Genomic DNA, 13,117 nt, shown 5'->3' with positions numbered 1-13,117 from the left:
TTATTGCATGAATTAGTCATTCTACATTTATTTTGCAAGGGATTCAATATTTAGGTTTATGATTAAAAATCGACTCTTTCACTAATCTTATCCATTCTGTGTTTTACAGGTTCTGAATTGGTAATGATGATGGAGGCCAATGATGATGGAGGCTAACTTCTATCATACAAGCTTTTCAGGAATCATTTTCTGTATCCGGAAGAGCTCCAACATTTCTGGCAAAAAACATTTACACTAGCTTTTCATCAACAACAAAATATACAGTTGAAGTTGGAAGTTTACATACACCTTAGCCAAATACATTTAAACTCATTTGATCTTAGTAATCCTAGTAAAAATTCCCTGTTTTAGGTCAGTTTGGTTCACCACTTTATTTTAAGAATGTGAAATGTCAGAATAATAGTAGAGAGAATGATTTATTTCAGCTTTTATTTCTTTCATCACATTCCCAGTGGGTCAGATGTTTACATACACTCAAATAGTATTTGGTAGCATTGCCTTTAAATTGTTTAACTTGGGTCAAACGGTTCGGGTTGCCTTCCACAAGCTTCCCACAATAAGTTGCGTGAATTTTGACCCATTCCTCCTGACAGAGCTGGTGTGACTGATTCAGGTTTGTAGGCCTCCTTGCTCGCACATGCTTTTTCTATTCTGGCCACAAATTGGGATGGTGTTCTTCGGCTAGCAAGCCTCCCCCTTTCTCCTCCAAACATAACAATGGTCATTATGGCCAAACAGTTCTATTCTTGTTTCATCAGACCAGAGGACATTTCTCCAAAAAGTATGATCTTTGTCCACATGTGCAGTTGCAAACCATAGTCTGGCTTTTTTTATGGCGGTTTTGGAGCAGTGGCTTCTTCCTTGCTGAGCGGCCATTCAGGTTATGTCGATATAGGACTCGTTTTACTGTGGATATAGATACTTTTGTACCTGTTTCCTCCAGCATCTTCACAAGGTGCTTTGCTGTTGTTCTGGGATTAATTTGCACTTTTCACACCAAAGTACGTTCATCTCTAGGAGACAGAATGCGTCTCCTTCCTGAGCGGTATGACAGCTGCATTGGTCCCATGGTGTTTATACTTGTGTGCTATTGTTTGTACAGATGAACGTGGTACCTTCAGGCATTTGGAAATTGCTCCCAAGGATGAACCAGACTTGTGGAGGTCTCCAATTGTTTTTCTGAGGTCTTGGCTGATTTCTTTTTATTCTCCCATGATGTCAAAGCAAACAGGCACTGAGTTTGAAGGTAGGCCTGGAAATACATCCACAGGTGCACCTTCAATTGACTCAAATTATGTCAATTAGCCTATCAGAAGCTTCTAAAGCCATGACATCATTGTCTGGAATTTTCCAAGCTGTTTAAAGGCACAGTCAACTTAGTGTATGTAAACTTCTGACCCACTGGAATTGTGATACAGATAATTATAAGTGAAATAATCTGTCTGTAAACAACTGTTGAAAAAAATGACTTGTGTCATGCACAAAGTAGATGTCCTAACCGACTTGCCAAAACTATAGTTTGTTAACAAGAAATTTGTGGAGTGGTTGAGAAACTGGTTTTAATGACTCCAACCTAAGTGTATGTAAATTTCCGACTTCAACTGTACAGTCAATTATATTGTTTTATGTTCAGTTTTTTTACTGCACACTTTTGGTACTCTATGAATCTACATATTATAGTTTGCAATTATAGTCCGTTTGTAAGGAATTGTTTAGCATTTTAAACACTTCTTGCAAAAAAGGCTTTATGTTTTGTGAGTCTGGTCCATGTCCTCTTCCATGCCATTGAAAATAATAAGGAATCACGTGATCTTTTTTATTTTTTTATTTCACCTTTATTTAACCAGGGAGGCTAGTTGAGAACAAGTACTCATTTACAACTGCGACCTGGCCAAGATAAAGCAAAGCAGTGAGACACAAACAACAACACAGAGTTACACATGGAATAAACAAACGTACAGTCAATAACACAATAGAAAAAATCTTCACACAGTGTGTCCAAATGAGGTAAGATTAGGGAGGTAAGGCAATAAATAGGCCATAGTGGCGAAGTAATTACAATTTAGCATTTAAACACTGGAGTGATAGAGGTGCAGTAGATAAATGTGCAAGTGGAGATACTGGGGTGCAAAGGAGCAAAAAATAAATAACAATATGGGGATGAGGTAGTTGGAATGGCTTTTAAAGATGGGCTATGTACAGGTGCAATGCTCTGTGAGCTGCTCTGACAGCTGATGCTTTTTATTACTGTATTATTACTGTATTATTACTGTAACAAAGTGTTATTACTGTTATTACTGCGTTATTAATGTACCAAAGGGTTATTACAAAGTGTTACTACGGCATTATTACTGTAACAAAGTGTTATTACTGCGTTATTACTGTAACATGTGTTATTACTGTGTTATTACTGTAACAACATGGGTTATTACTGCATTATTACTGTAACAATGCGTTATTACTGTGTTATCACTATAACAAAGTGGTGTTACTGCATTGTTACTGTAACAAAGGGTTATTACAAAGTGGTATTACTGCGTTATTACTGTAGCCAAGTGTTAGTACTGCGTTATTACTGTAACAAAGTCTTATTAGAAAGTGTTATTAAAAAGTGTTATTATTGCATTATTACTTTAACAAAGGGTTATTACAAAGTGTTAGTACTGCATTATTAATGTAACACAATGTTATTGCTGCGTTATTACTGTAACAAAGGGTTATTACAAAGTGTTATTCATGTAACAAAGTGTTATTATGGTGTTTTCACTGTAACAAAGTGTTATCAGAATGTTGTATTACTGTCTTATAACACATCACCTCATTAACACTAAGAAATCTTTGGGATAGCATAGTGGTGAACGTGATTAAGCCTGAGCATCTGTTGTCTGTCAAAGCGCTTTGGATTAAGCATGCTTAGAATGACCGAGGCAGTGGTGAGCAGTCAGTCAGTCGCTCCTCCTCGTTACCTTGATTGGTGTCATTTCAGTACAGAAACCAACATCCTTCAGTCTGCTGATCACTCCATTCTGCAATACTGACCCACGTCACAGTTGTAATCCCAGTGACCCCACATTTACACAGACACACCCCAGACAGGGAAGAAAGACTGAGAGTAAACTAAAAGGATTGAAAAGCTACATCAGGAAGTACAGTATCTGCCCCTAATATGGTTGATTTGCATCACACAACAAACACAACTGTCAGACCCACAGTTTGATTTTCAACTGTCCCCTTCCATTCACTTTGAAGACATGAATAGCAGCATGTTCTTTGTAATGGATTTGTAGTTGGAATGAGAGCACAGGAAAGAAGGGCATTAATCATTTAATGAGATTACGCAAAGGTGCTGGAGGGTGTATGGGAGGGGACCCAAGGGCAGGTCTTCGGGGGCTGATTGCCTACAGTGTGTATGCTATCTGTGAGTGTGTGTGCGCTGTGTGTGTGCATATGTTTGGCTGTGTGTGTGTGCGTTAACACCACTCTGCAGCACATGGCAAGGTGAGCCATGGAGTCGAAGAGGTCCTCCCCTCACATGGGATAAGGGGGTTCTCCTCCTCTCTGCCAATAGAGCGTTGGACCTCAACAAAAAATGGTTACCATGGTTTCCAAATTCGTCTATTATCTTCATCTAAGGTATGGAACCGATTTTAGGGCTTGCTTTACTGAATGTGTGTCACACTATCTATTATGGGATATGGACTTGAGTGACTTATGTGTCGACTGTGTTGCAAGATCTCTGCAAACACATGCTATCCTCTTTTTTTTCTGATTTGGTTCTGTGCGTTGAGACAGGACAGCTTGGTAAACGCTGGGACTTTATAGATTGTAGCTACTGAGGTCATTCTTGATAGTCCTTCAGCCACGAGAGATATAAAGTTGACAGAGCTTTCAGAGGGAAACACTCTCAGAAATATGAAATGTGAATAATCAGGAATAACAAAATAGTAATCCATGGGCAATAAATCATATGAAGGCTAACTGTTCCGACAGAATAAACATCTGAAACCTCGTCACCAAAGAACATGAAAAATATTGTGTTGACGTTCCTAAGCTTGTGCAGGAAGCCAAGCAAAAACACCACTGTCATGTGCAGATTCAGTTTCACTCCATTCTTGTACCTGCTGGTGTACATTTCACCTTGGTAAGAGCTTTTCTCATGTCACAGTCCACACCTGTCCAGAAGGACTGAGGTGGGGTGTTATTCGTCTAATATCAAATTTATATAAGGGTTAAAGTGTAACATGCCAAGAACATAAATGTTTCTGTTTAGTGAATTCTCACAAGGTTTTGTTAAGTGTTCTCACAGCAATGGATCCAGTCCCTTTTGAGCATCATTACCAGTGATTCTTACACAAAGGGATTTCCTCTGCTACACCTGACAGACAGAGAACATTGTTGTAACTGACCACCAGATGGCAGTATAGAGGTAGCCTACTAATTTGCTGTTGTGTGGGAGGCCTTTGTTGTAATGGCCAGTGCTGCTCAGATGTCAAGCCTATGAGGCGTGTTGGAGCTGGTCTGATAACTTTCCACACCATTATAACCAGGAGAGAGGTCTTCCGATTCAGCCTGCCAGACTAATGAATATTCACTAATTGATTGGAACAGAATCTAACCGTTTTTAAGTGTAACATACTGTCTTTGTCCGCACCAGCGGCCCACATGTAAATATCTAGTTCTTCAACAAATAGTCATTTGGAATATGGACATTAACATAAATCTCACAAAATACACGAATTAAAATTGTTGTACTGCCACTATTACCGTGTTACTACACAGATATACGATCAACGTAATTCAGGCTTAAATGCCATGAGTCCATATCATTAGGACCTAATTAGGACCTCAGATCAATAGTGATTAGACTAATGCATTTTAATTCACAAAGTACAGGTGAAATGACAGGGAATAAGCCATTATTGTGCATTATAACGCATACTACATCATGATTCATAACAATATAGGCCAAATGAGCTATAACATACTGTAACTTGGAATATTACGGTAGCAAAACATTGTGCTGTTTTCAGGTTTATGCCTAACATATGCCATTTAGCAGACGCTTTTATCCCAAGCGGTTTACAGTCATGCGTGCATACATTTTACGTTACTCGACAAATGTATGACCCAGATAGGATATCAGTTGTGCTGGGGCCAATGGTTGGGGGACCATATAAAGTAAGTTGATAAGATAGATGGCTAAGACAAGAAAAAAGTGATCTTTCATACAGTCTTACAGGTCTGGCCCGCCCAAATTACAACGCCCAACAGCATTCTGGGCGGTGCGTTCAGGCAGCTGTTGATTATCCATGTTTGAGTTCGTTTTGCATGGCTCGGTGCACCGGGTGTTCAGAGTTGATATATTTTAGACCATTACATTGGTGCGTAAGAAAATGTACACCCGGAGCACCGGGTCGTGCAAAACGAACTCTCCCCATGTTATTAGAGGAGGCGGTGAGCTCATTGAAAAAGACAACTCCCTCACACACAGAACAGCTCTCCTATTCCTGGAGGCTGTACATTCAAAGTTAACTGCGAACTTACAATAATAAGGCATGAGTCGAGCAACATGAGTCGCCAGCAGGACCCCAAGGGAGTCATCTTGACCGGTTATATTAGCAATATTGAAGTTGTATCGCCTGCCTCGGGTGTCAATAGTGCCGAAGAGATCGAGTCTTCATCGCTGAGGTGAGCGTATAGTCTGTTATTGACCACAGCCCACACCCTACTGTAAGTAACATTGTAACATTGCCGCTTGAATAGTTAAGAAAAGGTGCAAAGGTCTTCCAGTTGCCCCGCATGTAACAGAAAGAACACTCCGTGTAACGTTAGTCCCCAAGTCGCCCCTGACTTTTCCATGTGTTGATACATTGTTACCATGTTGACACATTGTGTGAAATGAAATAAGTTCTAGACTAAACAAGCAGAGGAAATACAGGCGTGCGTATGATAAGACAATAGGTTTTCTGGATTAAACTTTTTTTATTTTTAAATATCGTATGTAAATCACAGAAGTAGAATATAAGTGATTTTTCATATGTAGGCTACGCTACGTCACCGTGCCGAAATTAGACTGTCCAAAAACACCTCGTTTTGTTAGGGTTAACGCTCAAGTTCTCTAGCCTAACACAACATATATATTCTATTTACACAAGCTTTGTTTGTTCTGCACATGTTTTAAAGAACCGTAAACACTATCCAATAACAAACCCCACGCATACAGGGTGAGGACACACACACGAAGACCGCACTGGCCAGTTGAAACTCGATGCTGGTTTTCCAGTTCAAGTGGCCATCTGTAAAAGCCCGTGTCTGTTCTAGGCTACAGTGGAGGAGCCCTGGCTTGTATGCAGGTGCCTCCACTCACCAGCTGGGTCCGAGGGTCCCCAGTGGCCCGACAGAGGGCTGTCCGGACCAAGGCTGTTTTGGATACTACGTACAGGGGTCTGTCTGTACTACTGTGCCGGTGTGGTAAATGTGGCACCTACATCCCTTTGTTGGTCTCATGTGCCAGTTGAGTTGGTCTTTCTTCTGCATGGGAACAGAAAGATAAAAACAAAAGTCCAACTGGGTGCATGTTGTGGTCAATGAATGTTGCCCAGTTTGTTGGAATAATAGCCTCCAGTTACACGTTTTTAAGTTATGAGAGATTTTGCCACCAGCTTACAGAGTCATTTTGGTCTTACTGTACACACAAGTCAGCGGCGGTACATGATGAACTACTCGCCACAGCGCTTTTGCTTTTCCACTTGTATTGACTTATTACATAACTATTCATTCCACGGAGGCAAATAGAAAGAACAGAGTACAGCACTTTTAATGAGTCGATAACGAAACAGTTTGTACAAAGAATTTGGTATGCAGGTAGGTGTGTTGGGTGTTTGTGCCTGCATGTCTTATTAAGTTAGGATGTAGGTATTCATGTTTTGCCCGGAAACATATTCTTTCACTTGTTACATACATGTTATATAGAAGAGGCATTCATTAATAATTGATCAAGCCATTTTTTTTGTATTCTTTACATAATGTGGTGGGTCAGGTTGTACCCAATCAATACGCTCCGCTGGTAGTGTGTTAGCTGTTTACTCTGACTGGAGTTTCTAATGTTCACCGCCAGAGTGGCTGTATACACGTTCATACTGGTCCCCCGTGGGAATCAAACCCACCACCCTGGTGGGTTCAAGCGCTCTACCAACTGAGCCATGGAACAGCGGGGTTAACGGGTACAAGGCCAAGTGAACAGCCTGTGTTATGATTTCCATCGAATCAGGTGAGCCGCTGAGCTTTTTGTGAGTGAGGTATAATATTGACTCGGGGACGACCTACCTTTAAAATGCCTCCAGCAATGTAAACATTATGATGTTACCACATGGAGTCGGTGCACAAAATCAACACGGGTTATCATCATGGTGTTATTGCTGCTGTTTGTGTTTTTATTGTTTTTCCATTGACACAGCAGCACTCTTCACATTCCCTGTTGTTTCCTGGTGTTGAAAATGTATTTCCACTTCGGGTGGAGATTATTCTGACTTGTGTTCATTTTAGAATCCTTTATCACTAAACTGTCTTTTGAATGTCGTATGTAATGAACATTCCGACCTAGACATTTCCTAAATAAGTATAATTAACACATTGAAGTTTATAGAATTTTGATGACACAAACATTTGTGTTATAGGCAGTTTTAGGAGTACCCCCCCACACACACACACACACACACACACAATTGTGAATAAAGAGACTGACGAACTGTGCAGTCTCTGACAAACACAATAACTCTTCTTTGAATAGGGTTTGAAAAGTGTTCTTGACCTTTTTTTTCTATACAGAGGAACATACACTATCTCAAATCCCAGAACCCATCACTGGGGGCTTTCCCATGCAGTCTGTCCAATCCAGCTGGCCCATATGACTACAGAACTTTGGCCTCAGTTCTTTGGAGCTGTCACCATTGTGGATACATTCATCAAGGACCACTGTATCTGCCCCCACATCTTGTACACGTTTTAAACCCAGCCTATTCTCCAGTCAATGACATGTAATTTGAGAGTGTACTCAGGCAGTACGTATTATACAGGAGAATGGAGGGTCAGACTGAACCCCCAGCAGTAATGTTCCATGACTCTGTTGGGGTTGTCACAGCAATCAACCGGCTTGGGCCCATGTGTCGCTGTATTACATGTAGTGGATGTTTGGAATGTGCCTTATGAGTTAAGTCAAACTTGATTGCTAGTGCATGTGATTAACAGTAGTGTAATCCCCTGTTTCCGTTGCGGTGCTAAACCATGCATGTTCTGCCGCTATGTATTTTAGACACCTGTTGTCACCACACTTTGCCCCACAGTACCACACTCAGGTTAAGGTTTAGTAAGCCTTCGAGAAGGTATAGTATGCCACTGCCCCCTGAACTGCACTGTCAGTTCTTCTGTCTGAATGCATCTACATTATAAACTGGGTGGTTCGAGGCCTGAATGCTGATTGGCTGAAACCTGAGGTATATAACACTGTATACCATGGGTATGACAACATGTATTTTTACTGTTCTAATTATGTTGGTAACCAGCTTATAATAGCATTTAGACACCTTGGGGGTTTGTGGCATATAGCCAATATACCACAGCTAAGGGCTATATCCAGGCACTCTGCGTTGCGCCGTGCATATGAACAGCCCTTAGTTGTGGTATATTGGCTATACACTACACCACCTCATGCCTTATTGCTTAAGTATACTATGACCCCTCTCCTTTGTGTCTGTATGCAAAATGACCAGGCACTAAACAGCAGAGAAAGACTTGTTTACCTTTTTGTCCTTGAGCACTGGCAGTTTGTCACTCTTGGAGCCAGCAAGATAGCTGACCTTTCCATGCGTCTGGGTCTGGCTGTGGGGTAACGTTGGTGGTGTGTACATTGCTGGGATACTTGACTTTCCTTGTTCTCTCGAGTTCAAACCTTGCATGTGCTCCTAATGGGGAAGATTGTGTTTGCATTTCTCTCTTGGGATGGAATACAAACTAACATTGGCGCACATTCCGCTTTTCTCCTTTATTGGCAGTCTATTCCCCTCTAAACCAAATGTTTGTGCTGTGTTTTAGCTTGTTCCCCATAAAGGTTTGAATAAATAGAATGTTTTCCAACCCTCAGATTCTTACAGAATTGTTCAAACATTGTGGCAATATTATCTAGAAAACAGACAGCGATTTGATTTGTGAAAGCATTTCCTCAACAACCTCTCTGAATTTGCAATGGCGTGGTGTTTATCCAGGGCCAGAAATGTCAGGCGTTACTGATACCCTGTGTATTTCCTGTGGCTGGGAAGGAGCTGAGGGCTGACTCATTTTACAACCTCCACAGACTTCAGGTGAGGCCTAACAGGTCTGCTGCTCATTTATATTCTGTCCTGTTTATGACCATGGAGGGTAGTGTGTATGGCCAGTACATCACTGGGGCCACGCTTCCTGCCATCCAGGACCTTTATACCAGGCAGTGTCAGAGGAAGACCCTAAAAATGGCCAAAGACTCCAGCCACCCTAGTCATAGACTGTTCTCTCTGCTACTGCACGGCAAGCGGTACCGGAGAGCCAAGTCTAGGTCCAAGAGGCTTCTAAACAGATTCTACCCCAAGCCATAAGACTCCTGAACAGCTAATCAAATGGTTACCCGGACTATTTGCATTATGTGCCCCTGCACATTGACTCTGTACCGGTACCCCCTGTATATAGCCTCGCTACTGTTATTTTAATGTTCCTTTTTAATTATTTATTTTTCTATTTCAGTTCATTTTAGTAAATACTTTAACACTTATTTTTCTTAATTGCACTGTTGATTAAGGGCTTGTAAGTAAGCATTTCACTGCAAGGTCTACACCTGTTGTATTCGGCGTATGTGACAAATACAATTTGATTTGAACTCTTCACTGCGAGAAATGGACCAGGAAGCCATGAAGAACACTCTGTAGCCCATAGAGCTGGTATTTAAGCTCATTTGTACTCTTTAGTTTGAGGTTATTATTTCTGTCACATTGGTTGTGTAAAACAAACCTTTTACCCCTAAGCTAAGGTGTACGTTAGCCTGGCCTGGCTTGACCCAGATTGACTGTGTTTAGTATCAAGTGCGTAAGCAGAAACAGTAATTTGGGAGTGTGGAACCGCTGAGGTTTCATGATTTATTTTTGCCACTCTAGGTGTCCCTTTAAAGGTCAATTGCAGCAGTTTTTATCTCAATATCAAATCATTTCTGGGTAACCATTAAGTATCTTACTGTGATTGTTCTCAACTAAATTGGTCAAAAAGAAGCAACAATAGCTTCTTAGCGAAGAGCAATTTCTCAAGCAAGAATTTTGCTAGTACTGTCTGTGAGTGGTTTGAGTGGGAAGGGGAAAACTCAACATTACCTATTATTGGCAGAGAGGTTTGTAACTTTCTTATTGGTCTATTAACTAATTTACCATGTGGTGATGTCACCGTGGAAGGCCCAAACCCCCTCACACCAAAACAGGCTGAAATGTCAGGCAGTCTTTTAAAACAGCTTTTACACTAAAGGGCATTATCATAATTTTCACAGTACTATTCCAACCTCATAGCATTGCAATGTATATAAAACACAAGCAAATCACATTTGTTGACTGCACTGGCCCTTTAAGTGCAACCACCATAACTATTTTGGGGGGTGGGGGGAGTGTAGCAGCTTTCTGATGCCCATCAGGAGTCCTCTTTGTGCTTTTCCCAGGGTTCACTCACACGGAGAAGCCTATCTGGAGCAAGCCTTCGCCAAGCCCGCAAGCCCACACATGCGTTATCCTTAAACTAGTAACTTAGCATTCCTGTAAAAACAGCAGGGGTTTGCACAGAACTACGTGCTGTAAGTGTGACGCGGCCAGAGGAAAGCAGAACTGCCGCACTGACTGACATGAGTTAACCCTTCACGTTCATGCTAATCCAAGTCCTATGTGGAACATACAACCACATTCTTGTGAAAACACCGCGTTCGTAGAGTTCCAATCCTAAAATGAGTACCAGACAGCCACCCAGTTTGTTTACTCATTATTAGTATGGTCTGACTTGTGGTATTTATAACTCACTCTAACCCTGATAAAATGATTGAAATAGTACTCGTAATACTCTCTCCTTTGTCCACCAGCCGCAGGACAGGCCACTACAGTGTCCAGAACCGGGCCAGAAATGCACCAGGAAAGCCCCCGTACCACCGCTGTAACTCCCAGGACTCGTTGGACGAGCTGGCCATGGACGACTACTGGACCGAGGTGGAGAACATCACCCTGAGTGGAGAGGGGGACGCAGAGCCACAGGAGGAGGTGCAGCTGAAGGTGCCTGATGGTATGGAGCTCTACTCTATAGCAGGAGTGTCCACTGAAAGTAGAGAGGACCCTTGTTCCCTTTAATTCACCTTAAGTTGTTGAACTGCTTCAGGGTAACATTTTAGACTGAGATTTAAGGTGTAGTACAGCATTCACTATGTACATTATATGACTAGTGATTTACCTAGATCACTGTCTGACAGGATTATTTTTTACTATAAATGCAACATGAAGTGTTGGTCCCATGTTTCATGAGCTGATTCCAGAAATGTTCCATACGCAAAACATTTCTCTCAAATTTTGTGTAGAAATTAGTTTACATCACTGTTAGTGAGCATTTACTGCAAGATGGCACCGGAGGGGAGGGCTGCAGTCTTATCGGCTCTTAACCAACCATGCTATTAAGTTGTTCGTAACTTATTTTGTTCATAATGTTGCTGCTACCGTCTCTTATGACCGAAAAGAGCTTCTGGACATCAGAACTGGGATTACTCACCTCGATATTGGATGAGGAGTTCTTCAATGAGTCAGACGCAAGGGATATACTACAGACACCTGACCAGGCCCAGATCCCTGTGATACGCTTGAAAAGGAAATGTAGGTTTCGCGGTAAAGAGATCCGGATGCCTGGTGAGGATCAGGTGGTCAATCTGCCCTTGCCTTCCGTCTTGCTAGCTAATGTTCAATAGCTGGAAAATAAATGGGATGAACTGAAAGCACGTATATCCTACCAATGGGACATTAAACTGTAATATCTTATGTTTCACCGAGTCGTGGCTGAACGACGACATTAAGAGCATATAGCTGGTGGGTTATACACTCCATCGGCAGGACAGAACAGCAGCCTCTGGTAAGACACGGGGCGGGGGCCTATGCATATTTGTAAACAATAGCTGGTGCCCAATATCTAAGGAAGTCTCAAGGTTTTGCTCGCCCGAGGTAGTGTGGTCTACAGCTTATCATGAGATACTCTATCTACAGTTGAAGTCAGAAGTTTACATACACCTACATACACAATTAATAAGTAAAAATTCCCTGTCTTAGGTCAGTTAGGATCACCACTTCATTTTAAGAATGTGAAATGTCAGAATATTAGTAGAGAATTATTTCAGCTTTTATTTCTTTCATCATATTCCCAGTGGGTCAGAAGTTTACATGCACTCAATTAGTATTTGGTAGCATTGCCTTTAAATTGTTTAACTTGGGTCAAACGTTTCAGGTAGCTTCCCCCAATAATTTGGTTGAATTTTGGCCCATTCCTCCTGACAGAGCTGGTGTAACTGAGCCAGGTTTATAGGCCTCCCTGCTCGCACACGTCTTTTCAGTTCTGCCCACAAATTTTCTATGGGCTTGAGGTCAGGGCTTTGTGATGGCCACTCCAATACCTTGACTTTGTTGTCCTTAAGCCATTTTGCCACAACTTTGGAAGTATGCTTGGGGTCATTGTCCATGTGGAAGACCCATTTGTGACCAAGCTTTAACTTCCTGACTGATGTCTTGATGTTGCTTCACTATATCCACATAATATTCCTAGCCTATCAGAAGCTTCTAAAGCCATTACATCATTTTTTGGAATTGTCCAAGCTGTTTAAAGGCATAGTCAACTTAGTGTATGTAAACTTTTTTAAATATTTTTTTATATGTTTTATTTAACTAGGCAAGTCAGTTAAGAACACGTTCTTATTTTCAATGACTGCCTAGGAACGGTGGGTCAACTGCCTCGTTCAGGGGCAGAACGACAGATTTTCACATTGTCAATTCGGAGGATCCAATCTTGCAACCTTACAGTTAACTAGTCCAACGCA

The 13,117-nt window shown here is 41.5% G+C and overlaps 1 protein-coding gene across 2 annotated transcripts in view; it reads left to right on the top strand.

Annotated features, from left to right (window-relative positions):
- Positions 1-3,539: 3,539 nt before the first annotated feature.
- Positions 3,540-13,117, top strand: part of arhgap18 (Rho GTPase activating protein 18) — a 22,373-nt gene continuing 12,795 nt past the window's right edge. The window contains exons 1-2 of one of the 2 annotated variants that reach the window (XM_024377913.2): positions 3,540-3,633; positions 11,135-11,331. In XM_024377913.2, coding sequence (XP_024233681.2) covers positions 3,590-3,633; positions 11,135-11,331 — 241 coding nt within the window. In that variant the 5' untranslated portion in view covers positions 3,540-3,589. Of the gene's footprint in view, positions 3,634-5,467; positions 5,689-11,134; positions 11,332-13,117 lie in introns of those variants that run through there. The other variant, XM_024377911.2, reaches the window with a different exon arrangement.

The sequence above is a fragment of the Oncorhynchus tshawytscha genome, linkage group LG18 (genome assembly GCF_018296145.1).
Source record: "Oncorhynchus tshawytscha isolate Ot180627B linkage group LG18, Otsh_v2.0, whole genome shotgun sequence".
NCBI lineage: Eukaryota > Metazoa > Chordata > Actinopteri > Salmoniformes > Salmonidae > Oncorhynchus > Oncorhynchus tshawytscha.
The sequence above is the reverse complement of the archived record's forward strand: the minus strand, read 5'-3'. Positions and strand labels throughout refer to the sequence as shown.